The 15,239-nt window shown below is 34.1% G+C and overlaps 1 protein-coding gene and 1 long non-coding RNA gene across 2 annotated transcripts in view; one reads left to right on the forward strand and one right to left on the reverse strand.

Annotated features, from left to right (window-relative positions):
* LOC141553626 (uncharacterized) overlaps positions 1–15,239 on the forward strand; it is a 96,920-nt gene that overhangs the window by 3,879 nt on the left and 77,802 nt on the right. The window lies entirely within an intron of this gene.
* Positions 12,753–13,715, reverse strand: LOC141553615 (olfactory receptor 10A2-like). Its single transcript, XM_074285174.1, has one exon. The coding sequence runs from the start codon at positions 13,704–13,706 to the stop codon at positions 12,753–12,755; it is 954 nt and encodes a 317-aa protein (XP_074141275.1). The 5' UTR covers positions 13,707–13,715.

Below are 15,239 nucleotides of genomic sequence, written 5' to 3' on the forward strand. Positions count from 1 at the left end.
CGTAAGCAAGTTAACAGAAGATGGAATAGTTTTTCTGTGAGATTTATGAACAAAGGAAAAATTTAGGATTGAAGAAAATCTAGAGAGCATTACAAAATTAAAAATAGATCACTTTGAAAATATAAAATTAAAAAGTTTTTGCACAAACAAAACCAATGCAACTGAAATTATAAGGAAAGTAGAAAACTGGGAAAAATCTTGCAGCAAATATTTTGATATATGTCTAATATCTCAAATATAGAGAACTGAGTCAATGTTATAAAAAATACAAGTCATTTTCCACTTGATAAATGCTCAAAGGAAATGAATAGGAAGCTTTTAGATATAGTATTTGAAGCTATAATAATTTGAAATTTTTTTCTAAGTCACTATTGATTAGAAAAATACAAATTAAAAAAATTGCAAAAGTACAATCTCACACCTATCACACTTGCAAATATATAAAAAATGACAAATATTTGAGGGAATGTGGGAAAAGTGAGACAATAATGGTTGTTAAAGTTATGAAATGACCCAACCATTCTGGAGAACAATTTAGAACTATCTTATAAAGAGCTACAAAACTGTGCACACTCTTTGATCCAGCAATACCACTGCTAGGTCTATATCCTAAAGAACTCCAAAAAAGGGGAAAATATCTATTTGTACAAAAATATTTAAAGTAGTTCTTTTTTTTGTGGAGACTAAGAATTGGAAATCAAAGGGATTTCCATCAATTGGGAAATAACTAAACCAGTTGTGGTATATGATTATAATATTATCACTATGCTATGAAAATGACAAATAAGATGATGTTAGAAAACCTGGAAAGAATTACATTAACTGGTGCATAATGAAGGGAAGAGAACATTGTATTCTGTAACAGCACTGTTGTTTGATGAAGGACTGTGAATAACTTAGCTATTCTCAGCAAGACAAAAATCTTAACAGAATCCCAAAGGATGAATAATGAAGCATACTCTCTGCCTCCAGACAAAGAACTGATATTGAATGAATACAGACTGAAGCATGCTATTTTTTACAGTATTTCTTCATTTTTTTATTTGAATCTTCTTATATAAAATAACTAACATGGAAATAGTTCACATATTGCACATGTATAACTTATATCCAGTTGCTTATCATCTGAAAAAGAGTGAAAGGAAGAATAGAATTTGGAACTCAAAATTTAACAAATGTTCTTTTAAAAAAGTAGAAGTTGGATTTTTTAGCTTCTGTGAAAGCATCTTCAAAATGTGAGCTTAAATTGTGGTTCTTGGACTAGTATATTCTATTCACACAGCCTATGGAGATCCAGGCTTCTTAAGTAAAATATCAGGTCATCTAGAAAATAGATGTTAACTCTACATACAAGATGAAATAGGAAACTGGGAAGACAGAATAAAAATTATTACTGAGCCACTTTCAGTGATTTTCAGAAAATAATTGCCTCATACAAAATAAACTGTTCAGATAGTCAAAAAGAGATAGAAGTTTTTTTCTCATTCTATAAGTCAAAGAACCTAATTTAGTTCTAGACAAAATTCTGTAACACATCCACCAAAATACACTTATGAAAAATGAGAAAGGAAATTACTGATGATCAAGATCTAGGATCAATTATTGAATAATAATTAACCCCCAGACTGATTTCTTTCCATTTTTACAATCACTAGATTTGTAGATTCAGAAAATTCTGCATTGGTCAATCAATAAACATAAATTAAGCCCCTTCTATGTGTGTTGTACCATACTAGGTACTGGGGATACATAAGGCAAAAGTTAGTGTCTGCTTTCAAAAGGAACTTAAAATCTAACAGGAGAGACAACATGCAAACAAATATATATATATACAATATAAACTAAATATAGGTAAATAGTTAATAATTAGTATGAGAAAGCACGGGAAATAAAGCATACTATATCATTTTGTAAGCAAGGTATGACTAGCAGCTTATTTGAAGAAAATTTCCAACATAGCAATGCATCCCTATTCATGTTTTAGAGTTAGAAAGACTTGAGACATATCATAAACTATATGACCCTCTGCTTCAGTTTCCTCATCTGTAAAATGTAAATAATAATAGCACTTACCTCTTAAGGTTGTTGTGAATATCAAATGAGATTGAATGAGAAAATAATTATAAAACATTTAGCATTGTATGACACATAATAAGCACATAAATTTAGTTATCACTGTTATTATATAATCTTGGGCTAGTCAATTAAATTCTTTGGATCTAGATTTAGCCCTTTTTAAAAAGATGAGATTAGACTATATGATTGCTTTAAAGTCAATGTAGTATGAATTGCTTTAAAATAATCTAAGCTAACTCACAGTGATCACTGCTTTCCTCTTTGAATATTTAGAAATGATGCACTTATAATAATCTTGGTAGCTATACCCAATTATTAAAATACTACAACATGATTCAACTTCTTTAATTGCCATTTCTTCTTTTGCTTGTCTCTCTCATATCTTTTTGCCCAACTTGGTTTTGCCTGGTATTCTGGTTCTTGTTGCCATTCCAGACCAAGCTATTTCCCCCAGAACCTGAGCTTTCCTGTAATCACTGGCTTCTATTTCTCTCTAGATCCACTGAGTCATTTTTGTGCCTATCTTATATCTAACCTTCCTGGTTCTTATGATTTCCTGACCTTGGCTCTTTACCTTACTGCCATTTGTAGTTCTTACATTCTCAAAATGTAGGCATTACCAAGACATATCTCTCTTATGAATTTTTTTACATATGTAACTACGTATACAAAATGTCAGAACAGAGTCTTCTCATTCTTACTCCTTAATTCTTTATTTCTTCGTTTTTTTCCCTTTGTCCTCTCTCTCTTCCTTTTTCTTTTTTCCATTTCCTTTCCCTTTTCCACTCAGAATTCAGGAAAAATGGCGATGGCACATGTTTTCTTTTCTATCCCCCAAATTAATTAACCATCCAGAAAAGCTTATTGATACCTCTAAGCCTCTACTCCCAATTCTTTACATTCTTATCTATATCTGAGGCTCTTTATAAGAATGAATTGTTGAAAACAGAAATGGTGGGAAATGGACAGATTATTCATTGTGGAGAAAATCCATAATGCCTTTCTCCAGCTTCTGTCCTTAATGTACCTGATAAGGTCATTTGTTTCAATCATTTCTGAATAGTCTTGGATTTGGTCTGTGTTTAACACTTCAGTAGATCCCTGGCTGGGTCTGTGTTACTCACATAAGAGGAACTCTGGCCTGGATTACAATGGCCTTTTTAGCTGTTCCTGGAAACCATAGGGATGGGGAATTCTCTAGAGTATCTCTTTCTTGAGAATGTGATGTAAAATCACAAAATTGTCTATTGTCAGGAGGGTGAGATGAAATTCCTAAAGACTCTTTCTTTTCATAATTAGAGGAAAGTTTCAGCCATATCTTCTACCTTCTAAGCAGATGGCTGGGCAGATAATTAGAGTTTAGGGGATTGGTATTATCATACTATGTTTGGGCCCAGGAGAGACTGAAGGAGCATGTTAGTTTGTCCATTCCATTGCGTCTCTGTCATATTTCTAGCTTGGCATAGAATGTCTGCTCTGAATATGTCTCATAAATAATATTAGGTAGGGAAAGCCGTCAATTGTTCTAGTAAAAGACATCCAATGGGCAACAATACTCAAGTGAGCACTGGGTTCATGGCATGGAAACTCTTACTTATAGAACATGGTTTGGGGATTACAAAATGAACAAAAAGTCTCATAAAATGATGTCTCCTGCTGCCTTTGGAAGCTGGGTAAACACCATCTCCATGAATTCCTTTAGTTACATTTTTAGAGTGGGAATTTATATCAATTGATATTATTTTGATCAAAAGATCTCTAACTTCTCCTTATCCATACAGAATATAGGGTAAACTCTATAAAACCAGAGATAGTCTCTGTGAAATGATCTCACACTGTTCAAGATCCTCAGAAGAGAGGCAATGATTAGAAATGATTAAAAAAAAAACAGAAATGATATTTTGAGGAGTTGTTCCCTCCCTCTATGTCTCTTATCCTCTCAAAAACATTTTCCAATAAGTTCTGATTTCCATGAAACTAAGAGTGCCATAGTGAATAACATCTTCTATTTCTATGGCAGAGACTACCAAAGAAAGAAATCCTTCCTCACCAGTAACAATGTCTCATTCCCTTCAGCAATAATATTGTCTCATTCCTTTTAGCAGCTTGGGAGTAAATGATGGGAATTTATGATTACAACAGGGACATAAGTATTAGAGCCCTCAGCAGTCTGGGATCTGCCCTGATCCTGTTGATTTTGCTTTAATCAGAAGACTAGCATTTTTCCCAGAAGGCAAGTCAAGGCACAGTGTTCCCTGTTGTACCTGGTGAGGTATCTAGAAGCAGTGGATTAAAGGCCCTCTTTATGAGAAAGTTTACTATAGAGCCTAGACTTTTTTTTCATGAAAAAAAACGTTCAGTAAATACCATGGTACTGAGTTCTGTCTTCCGAAAACTTTGGTGCAGGATACTTTGTTTCCAATATGTGGAGTGAAGAAGCAAGTTAAAATCAAACATGGAACAAGTGATTGGTTTAAGACTAGAAACAAGTATGATAAGACTGTATATTGTCACCTTATTTATTTAACTTTTTTGCATATTACATCATGCAAAATGACAGGCTATGCAAATCAAAAGCCAGAATTAAAGATTATTGGGAGAAATCTTAACAATCTCGGATATGCAGATGATACCACTCTGATGGAAGAAAGTAAAGAAAAATTAAGAAGCCTCCTGATTAGGGTGAAAGAGGAAAGTGTAAAGGGTGGCTTGAAATTAAGATTAAGAAAAACCCAAACCTAAAATCTTGGCGTAGTCCTACCACTTCCTGCAAAAAGAGGGAAAAGAAATGAAAGCAATGTCAGATTTTATATTTTTGGGCTGAAAGATCACAGCAGACAGTGACTTCTGCCATGAAAATAAAAGATGCTTATCACTAGAAAAGAAGTTATGGCAAATCTGGGCAACATATTAAAAAGTAGAGACATCTCTTTGCAGACAATCTTCCATATGGTCAAAGCTATGGCTTTTTAAGTAGCAATGTATGATTTTAAGTCCATTTATGGTTCTTAAAGAAAGCTTTCAAATTGTGGTGCTGGAGAAGAATTTTGAGACAAGGCAGTAAGTGAGCATTTATTAAATACTTACTATGTACCAAGCACTGTGCCATAAATAAAAGCAGAAGACAAAAGAAAACCAACTCTCAAACTATCCTTAGAGAGATAAATAAAAGACATGGTTTTATCCTGCCTCCAAAGGCAATAGGAAACATCATTTTCATGTGACTCGTGATCATCTTGTAGTAGAGTATATATAGTTATATATATGTATATATATGTATATATGTGTATAAATATATATATGTATATATATGTATATATGTGTATAAATATACACACACACACACACACACACACGTGATATATAGTTGTGATGTGACCACCATGAAAATACTTCCACCTTCGGTGCCAACACCTGGTGCAGAAGAGGAAAACAAAGAAAAATCTATAAAGAAAACAATGAAATTCTCTACAGTTAATAAATTTATTTTTAATAGTGATTTCAATGCAGAGTAGATATGTAGGAAGACAGTGAAAAATATATTTGAAAATTTTAGTTCAGGAATAAGAAATAAAGAGTTCAAAGATGCAGATTATTCAAATGCCTTTTGCCAATACTTCAATCAAGAAAAACAATTAGGAGATGCTTTATGTATTGAATATGAAATACATAAAATCAACATGTTATTTAACCAATAGAAAATAACTTATCTACATGGGGGTCATTCCAGAATTTGCTATCTTTATGTCTCTAGACCATTTTCTTGGTGACAAGACTAAAAAGGTAATATGAAATTAGGAGAAAGAATAAAAATGAGAAAAAGAAATGGCATACAATTAAAACAATTTTAACTTGATGTATTTAAGGGAGTATGATGAGAAATGCATGAAGAACAAGAATTGACCACAATTATAAGCATTTTTTAAAGAAGTTAATGCCAATTAATTGCCACAGTAAAGAACAAAAGATCCTAGAAATTGCTTCAACCTGATCTCTTTGAAAGAGACAAGATTTACCATATCTAGTATTCAATCAAAATCTGGTAGTTGTTATCTACAGACACTAAGTCACTCCCCTTCCTCCCTCAATAAGTTTAATACATAGCTCACAATTTTTTCCCTCCTCACTAATTCCCTTCCTAATACCAGGAGACTTCAATAGTCACAATAATACTTCTTCAAATACCAAACAACTCAGTTCCTCAATTTATTCACCTTCTATGAACTACTCCTTCACTTCATCTTAGCCAAAGACAAAAATGATTATATCCATGCCATCATCTACAAATGTACTACTTTTAACATTAAGAACTTTTGAAATTCACGGATCTGATCATAATCTATTAATTTTTCATCTTTTCCTCTGCCTCAAAAAACTCACCTCTTAATCTGCTCTGTGATTTCTAATCCCCGATCCTTCAGTTTGTCTTCCAGGGAACCTCCCCTCCACTAACCAATTTCCTCTTCTCCTGATCTTGTTCCATTGGTGAACCAATTTAACTCCACACTGTTCTTGAATCCCTAGCCCCATTATCTTATAATTTATTATGACCAGTCAAGTCTCAGTCTTGGATCACTCTGGTCAGTGATGAGCTTTTAGTCCTAAACAGATGCTGTTAAATGAAGATATCACGCAATTGTTCTGTGGCTATTATAAATTTACATCCAACAACCATAGTTAGGCAGTTATTGTGTCTAGGAAATCCTTCTATTCTTCCTTTATCAACTCCTTATTCCATTCTCCATAATAGCTCTTCTAAATTTTTTCATCCCAACTGAAAGTTCCACTGGTTCCTCTTTCACCAACTTTCTCAGCTGAGAACTTTGTTTCATATTTTACAGAAAACTGAAGTATTCACAATGAATTCCCTCTTTTCCTTTCTTCCTCATCTCTTATCACTTAGATGCCTTATGCCACTTTCTACTGCTCTATCCCTTTCTCACGTCATGAAGTGGCCTTCTTACCAAGAATAATTCCTCACCTTGTTCAAACAGTCCCATTTCATTCCCTCCTCTAACAGATTGACTCCTCTGCCATCCCTTCTCTATAATTTATTTTCAATTTCTCTGTCTACTGGCTCCTTCCTTTCTGCCCACAAATTTGCCCATGTCTCTCTTATTCTGTCATTTCCACCTCTGTAATATCTATCACATCTATGCCTCCTTCCACTGACACAGAGTAATGATTCTAATTGAGATTCAATTTTAATCTCTAATATGGATTATTACAATAGCCTCATAATTGGTCTTTCATTAAACCTCTTTCCTTTCCAGTCTATCCAATACATAGCTGCCTAAATGATTTTATTAAAGTACAAGTCTAACTAACTAAGTATAGCATCCCCCTACTTGATAAATGCCAGTGGCTAACTTACTTCTATGGTCTAAACTCTTCTTTATAAACTGTTCCCATTTTACTTTTCCAGGCTTATTATGTTTTTTTTTTTTTTTTTTCACTCATGCTGAGATTCAACCTGGGTGGCCTTCTTGTTATTCACACAAATTCTTTCTCTCTCAATGCTTTTATATTAGCTCCCTCCTACTTCTTAAAATTTCTTATTTTCTTCAAGATTCAGCTGGTGTTATCTTCTAAATGAAACCTCTCCTGATCTCCTCAGCTCTCAGTGATTTCCCAGAAAATTCTCTTGTAGACAATTTTTATATAACTATGTATATTCATGTTCTTCTCACTAGATTATTAGATTCCCAACTGTTTCACTTTTCTATTTACACTGCCTAGAATGTTTTCATTATTGCTGTTGTTTAGACATTTAAAAGATGTCCAACTCTTAGTGATCCCTTTTGGGATTTTCTTGGCTTGCAATTTTCTTTTGCAACTCATATACAGATAAGAAAACTGAAGCAAACAGGTTTGAATGACTTGCCCAGGGTTACCTACTTTTAGCTTAGCACTTAGGTTTTCCTGACTTTATACTTGATGCTCTATCCACTTCACCTAGCTGCCTGCCTCAAATATAGTAGATGTTTAACAAATGCTTATTGATTGTGGAGATAACTTGAATCTGTTTACTATATATAGTCATTTTGTTCTGTTGACTGGCATCATGAAATTGACTTGAAGACATACAAACTGACAACCATGATATTGACAGGAGTTAGAAGGTATTTTGTAGCTCAGATTAGGTTGGTACCAGAGACAAAAAGTCAGCAGCCGGAAGACAACTAAAATAGTGGACTCATGTAGCAAAGGCTGCGATCTCTTTGTCTCCCCATATATACCATGGGGTAGGGGTTGTTGCTGTGGATTAAAATGGAGGTAAATCAGACATCTCTAGCCTCTTCTACTTCTAACCATACTCCAAGGGAGACTTTAATTTCTGCTAAGAATTGAAGCAGGAGCTTAGGGCTAGAAGCTTAGCTAGTGTGCTCTGATCTGGTTTCTCAGGTGTTTGTAGCTTGTCCATCGTGCTGTGGCCTGGCCTAATTGTACCTGTTATATGGGGTTCTGGAGTTTGCAATTTGTGTACTATGTTAGAGCTGGAGGCCTCACAGCTTGCTTGCTGTGCTGCTGCTCTAGGGGCTCAAGGATCTTATCTATGGTGTGTTTAAAAAAGAGTCTCTTCCTGCCTTGATCCAACACTTGCTGTGCTCCCCACATGGGACAGACCTTTCTTGATGCCCTTCTAAGTTATTCTAAGCTGGAAAATTGTTTCACTCTGACTTTTTATGTGTTCTTTGGCTTTAGAATCTGTTTAGAAGCTTGATTTAAAGTTGTTTGTGAAAGTGGGGCAAGTTCAGGCAACTTCCTGGCTTCCCTCTACCATATTGGCTTTGTCTCAACAGCCCAAAGAGACTGCAGACATTCAAAAGCATGTAGAGAAGTCTCTTCTCTTTCTTCTTTCTAATTCTACTCTGCCCCTTATATGTCTGGGGCATTGAGTTCTACCAATGAGCAGAGAGTTCTATACCACTTTGGGAATTTAATTACATTGATATTAGTTTGGGGCTTTTGCTGGATTTTTGTTATTTGTTTGGCATGGTGTAATTGCTTAAAGCCTCAGATTTAAGACTAAAAACATTATGGTCTTCCTTTCTTATGGAAAAAATTTACTTAGTTATAATATCCCCAGATGATGCTAGCAGAGAACTATGATCCAGAAGAGGTTCAATAGTTGAAGACCAGAAAAAGGTGATACATGATATGACTATATTGTTTCTGTTTTTTTTGATTGCTGAGCTAATTTCCTCTTAACCACATATATTTTTAAGGACTTCCTTAGTAAAGCTCCAACTTGCTAGAATTTTCAGCAAGAAATGAGTAGATCAAACAGATATAATCTTTCTATTAGCCTATATTTTTTTCATTCAGATCAAGTGCTCTATAATTACTTAACAATTGTTTTCAGTTGTTTTGTAATTGTTTTTACATTGCAGTAGTAAATATATTATTTTTTTTGTTCTGATTACTTCAGTTTGTATCAGTTATTGTAAGTCTTTTTACAATTTTGTGTTCATCTGCATTTATCATATTTAACATTTTTTAACGACATGATAATGTTCCATTATATTTATGTACCACAATGTGTTTAGTCATTCCCTAATAGTTGCCCATTTAATTTACTTTCAGTTTTCCTAGACTTCAGCATAAGCCTTGGGTACATAACAGGTACTTAATAAACACTTACTGACTTCTTTGCTTCCACAAACAAATTTCTGCTACAAATATTTTGATCTTTATATAGGGATTTACTTTTTATCAAATGCCAAGGCTTATACATAATAGTTTGATATCTAGGCATCAGGGCACCACCTTATTTATATAATTCCAAAGTATTTTTCACAATGGTTGTGCAAATTCATAGTTTTACCAACAGTGGACTAGTGTGTCAATCTTCTCCAAATTCCTCCAATACTGAATTTTAGTATAGTTGGCTCATATCTACATAACTATTAGGGAATAACTTTTGGTCTCATATTTTTTTAGTTACCTAAATATATTGGATTCCAAACTCATCCAAGAAATTTAATACAAAGATTTATTCCCTCCATTTAATTATTTCATTTTCCTAGATAATTTTTTCAAGAGAAATTTTTCGATTTCTTGAGACCGAAAATCTTTTCTTTGTTTTGTAATTGTCTCTATCCTTTGTTCAATTAAGAACATGTACTACTCATGGCTATGAAAGATACAAGATCTGCTTGTTACTTAATTTGTTTATACTCAGAACTTTAACATTTAGGTTGAACATTCATGCTTGAATATGGTATAAGGCATTAATACCAAAACTTTCTTTGGAAACTTCAAGTCCATTCTTAAGCAAATATGTCTAGTTCCTGTCACTTTATTTCCCTTTCATAATCTAGAAATGCATTTCCACAGATGTTTCAAAAAAATAAATGAGTGGGATGCAATGGCAGAAGTACTCTACTATAATCTTCAATGCAATTTCTGTTTATGGTTTTTTGATTCTGGTTGGAATGACCTATAAATAATTATCTTGTTTTAGTTTAATTTAGCAATTTTTCTAGTCACCCAAGTTTATAATGCTATATTCATCCTTGCCTTTTCTTCCCTTATCATCCTCACACCTTACCATTTTTGTCTCTCTAAAAGAGTTCTCCTCCTATGATCTTTTTTCTTTTCACTCATCCACTACCTTAATTCAGGCCCTCATCACCTTTTGCCTAAACTATTACAATGGTCTTCTAATTTCCCAACTTAATTTCTCTCTTTATTCCAATCTATCCTCCAAACAACCATTCTAAGGAATGGACACTTTTTTTGTGTTTGCTTCTCTCTTCTACCCTATTACATTTTCTAGGTGTAACAGAATAAAAACTCCTTGAGAATAGCCTTGTTTCATTTTTTGTATTTGGACCCTCACCATTTTGAAGAGTCTCTGATACAAAATAGATGCTTGTTAAATGTCTGTCAGTTTATTAATCAGAATTTTAACTCAATATAGTTACTGGATAGGTGAATGATTTAATTAAAATAGCATTTAAAGGGAAAAGATAAACAGGATCCAAAGGTTGGAAAACAAAATCTAGAGAAATTCTATAATAAATTAAATTATTCATTATGTAAGAAAAGAAACTGAGCAAGTTTTTAATGAAGGATATAGATTAGTAAAGAGCTTATTGATCTAAAGTTGTTGATTCACTTTTCTTCACATTACATACAAAGAAGAAGATATCTCTGCTTAAGAAAAGATTTTCTTTTCTTTATTCAATACTACTTGAAAGATAGAGAAGCCATGTGCTGTACTTTTATAGAATGCCAGCTGTTGAATCAGTAATCATGATAATATTTTTCTTTTGACTGAATGATAATTTCATCACTGTAGGGATGTTTGGATAACAAATTCTATAGGGATGTTTGGATAAAGAATTCGATCTACTAATGATAAGTAGTACCTGTTGTGAAATTTATAATCTTAGAGAATTTTATAAGGCACTAAGGGGTTAATTGACTTACCTAGGATTGCATAGTCTGTGTGTCAAATGTAAAAGTTGAACCAATGTTTTTTTCTTTCTAAAAGGCTAACTCTCCAATGCTATGTCAGTTTGCCACTTAAAGTAATAGTTTTAGCTCACATCTATAAAGCTTTTTAAGGTTTGTTAAATGCTTTACAGGAAGAAGTGGATTTATGTCCCATTTGACATATTTTGGATTTGTGATCATATGTTTTTAGGTAATTCACCTAACTTAGCAGAATTCCAAGCAGTTCTTTAAGATTAAGTTACAAAGCTTGCTCTGGTGGAAGGAGTTTTTACTGGAGAAAAACTGGAGTCTCCTAGTATGATATAATCACAGGCTAAGAAGAAATATATAAATTTGTATACGTATACATGAATATATATGTATATGTATTTATGGCATCACCAGCAGTTGCTATGCAGAGTTGATCAACCACATTTTTATCAGTCTTTTCATGTTCTTCCTAATACCAATGAAGTCATCAAGGTGCATCAATATTTTCAAGTAGTTAAGGTTTCTATCTCCTTTTTGCCTTAGTCATTATAAAGTGAATCATTATAAAGTGAAAAGTGCCTGCACACAGTTGTATCTTTCATTTTTCATCAATACTTCTATTCTAGGTGCTGCACATAGGAATAGTTGAAGAGGTCATTGACTAGAAATATCTTGAGATAGTATATGTGGTCTACTGTCACTGATAAACAGATTTTTCTTGGAAGAGTAGGAAATCTGAATTGTGTTTTGTGAGTTTCTCCTTGTGCACAATTCACATCATACATATGCAATGAAAACATGTTTGCTTGCTTTCTGAAAATCAACTTCAATCAGTTCTGTCATTATTTTAGTACAAAGTTAAGTTACCTGGGATCTATTTTAGAGGTTGGGAGATTAGTATGCTCATGATGTTTACAGATATTGCTTGTCCCTATGTACAGAGTTAAAGGCTGTCATTTTTAGTATCCTCCTAGTATTTTGAATGTACTGTTTGGTTTTAGTCAATTTGAATACTCCAGATAAAGTTGTTGAATCTGAACACATCAGAGCAAACAATCTTCCTGTTGACATTAAATACCTCTTTAAAGAACTTCAAGTTTGCTCTACGGTATTTCAAATAAGGGTAGTCTTTGTCACTCAGATATCAGTAGAATCTTACACCAAAGTGATTTTCCACGCAGCTTCCCAAATTCTCCAGTTCATTTAGGAACAAAGAAGGGAATTAACACTAAAACTGAACCTCATAGTTTACAAAAACTTAATGCCCTGAGGAAAGTCCTAGAAAGTGCAGCCTTTACTTCATTATTCCTTAGGCTATAGATGATGGGATTTAACATGGGAGTCACCACTGTATAGGACAGTGAAAATACTTTCTTGCTTTCAGGAGAGTTATTGGACTTGGGCCTAAAATAGAGGAGACTGAGAGATCCATAGAAGAGGGAGACTACCACAAGATGAGAGGAACAGGTAGAAAAGGCTTTGCGCTTCCCCTCAGCTGAGGGCATCCTGAGGATGGCAGCAACGATACGGGCATAAGAGCTCAGTATAAAGAGGCAGGGTATCATAACAAACAAAATGGTCCCTATAATAGCATAGACTTCAAACAATGTTGTATCTCCACAGACCAGACTTAGTACAGGTGGGCTGTCACAGAAAAAGTGGTTAACCTTATTGGAATGACAGAATGAGAAGCTAAAGAGCCATGTAGCTTGTACAGTGGCTACAGGAAGACCTGTTAGCCATGAAGCAGCAACCAAATGGACACAGGCCCTGTGATTCATAATAACTGGGTAGCGCAAGGGATAACAGATGGCCACATAACGATCATATGCCATTGTGGTCAGGAGACAGCACTCTGAGACCTCAAAGAAGAAGAAAAAATACATCTGAGTGGCACAGCTTAGAAAGGTAATAGTTGTATCATGAGCCAGTAGAGTTTCCAGCATCTTGGGTACAATGACCATGTTAAAGCCAATCTCTAACACAGAAAGATTCCTGAGGAAGAAGTACATAGGACTGTGCAAGGCTGAGTCTGCAGTAGTGACCACTATAATGAGGGTATTGCCCAACAAGGTGATAAGTTGAATGGTGAGAAAGAGAACAAAGAGCAGGATCTGAAGTTCAGGTTGCAGGGTAGAGAAGCTCAGGAGGACAAACTCATCCACTGTTGTCCAATTCTCCTCAGCCATTGGCATAGAGATTGTTCCCAAACTGCAGATAGAGAAAGACACATTTTTACTTGGAGAAGCCAGAGTATAGTTTCCCAGTTGAGATTTTTGTGCTGTACCCTGGGATGAGATGGGATCTTGGTAAGAGTAAGAAGGTCTCCAACATGGCAGAGTATTGAAGACACAAACCAAAAATCTATATAAAATTGGGCTCTGAGATGAGGCTGAGTCAATCTTTGGAATAGTATAATATATTCTTTATGCACACAAAAGATGAAATTATCTATCTTGCCTTTACCAACACCATGTTGGGTTTAGATTGTTTTTTTTTTTTTTTTTTGGATTATTAAAGGAAATGGAACCATTTATATTATTTACCTCAGAGGATTGTTGGGGATAAAGATGTCTAAACCCTAAAAGCACAATATAAGTGGAGTTACTATAAAGGATATTAGATTGATGAAGAGATCCAAGTTTGATTTCTTGTTTTTCCTATTATTTCTGTGGTTATGAGTAAATTATTCAACTTTTCCGAACCTGCATTTCCTTATTGCTAAAATAGGAAAGCTGAGAATAAAATCAAGTCAATAAGCATTTATTAAATATCTGCTATGCCAAGTGCTGTGCAAAGCACTGGTATCAAAAGAAAGGCAAAAATAGTTCATTTCTTACAGAGCTCACGGGGGAGATTAAATGCAAATAGCTGCATACATAAGTTTATACATATATACATATATATAGACATAAATGCATGTGTATATGTGTCTCTCTACATTTTGCGGTTTTCATGGCAATTCCATCTCCAGATCATTTTGGAGATGAGGAACTGAAAGTTATTTGCTTAGGGTCACACAGTTTGTAAGTATCAGAAGCCAGAATCCTTTCTATGGCTGTTATTGATAAGGTTATCTCATCTGGAAAGAGAATAAGGTAACCTAAGTAATCTGAATTTCAGCTCATTTCTGGAGTGAAACTTATCTTTCTGAGTCCATAGGGCTTTGGCCTCCAAAACTCATCCTTCAAATATGGTAGTTGTAATGGTACTGTCCACCTCATAGTTAGCCAAATCCAAATCTCCAATGCAGTGAGTGAACCATGTACCTCTACTAAAATCAAATTCAAAGTTGATCTTAATTACTTTTCTGGAACAATGGGCACATTTTATATTGGTACAAAAAAAACTTTCTAATATTTACTAAGTTCCCTATTACTAGGTGCTCTCACATTTAGACTGGATACAAAGTAGCATTTTATAGTGCTTTTAGGTTTGCAAAGTACTTAATCTCTATTTTACAGTCGAAGAAACTGAAGTGGATAGAAGTTATGTGAGGTCATATAGCTACTAAGTAATACTACATTTGATATGTATTAGGTGATATTGATAAAGTAGCATTTTATAGTGCTTTTAGATTAAGTGAGGTCATATAACTAGCAATTATTTCAGAATTCAGAATATTTGAATTCAGATTTTCCTGACTCCATAGACAGGGCTCTATCCCTTGTGGGATATACTATAGGAGATTTCTACTCAGTTATAGACTGACCTAGATGATTGACATA

This window comes from Sminthopsis crassicaudata, chromosome 2, assembly GCF_048593235.1.
Source record: "Sminthopsis crassicaudata isolate SCR6 chromosome 2, ASM4859323v1, whole genome shotgun sequence".
Taxonomy (NCBI): Eukaryota; Metazoa; Chordata; class Mammalia; order Dasyuromorphia; family Dasyuridae; genus Sminthopsis; species Sminthopsis crassicaudata.

What these genes read in the sequence shown, in the direction of transcription:
- LOC141553615 (XM_074285174.1), bottom strand. Translation starts at nt 13,706, where the DNA reads ATGCCAATGGCTGAGGAGAATTGGACAACAGTGGATGAGTTTGTCCTC.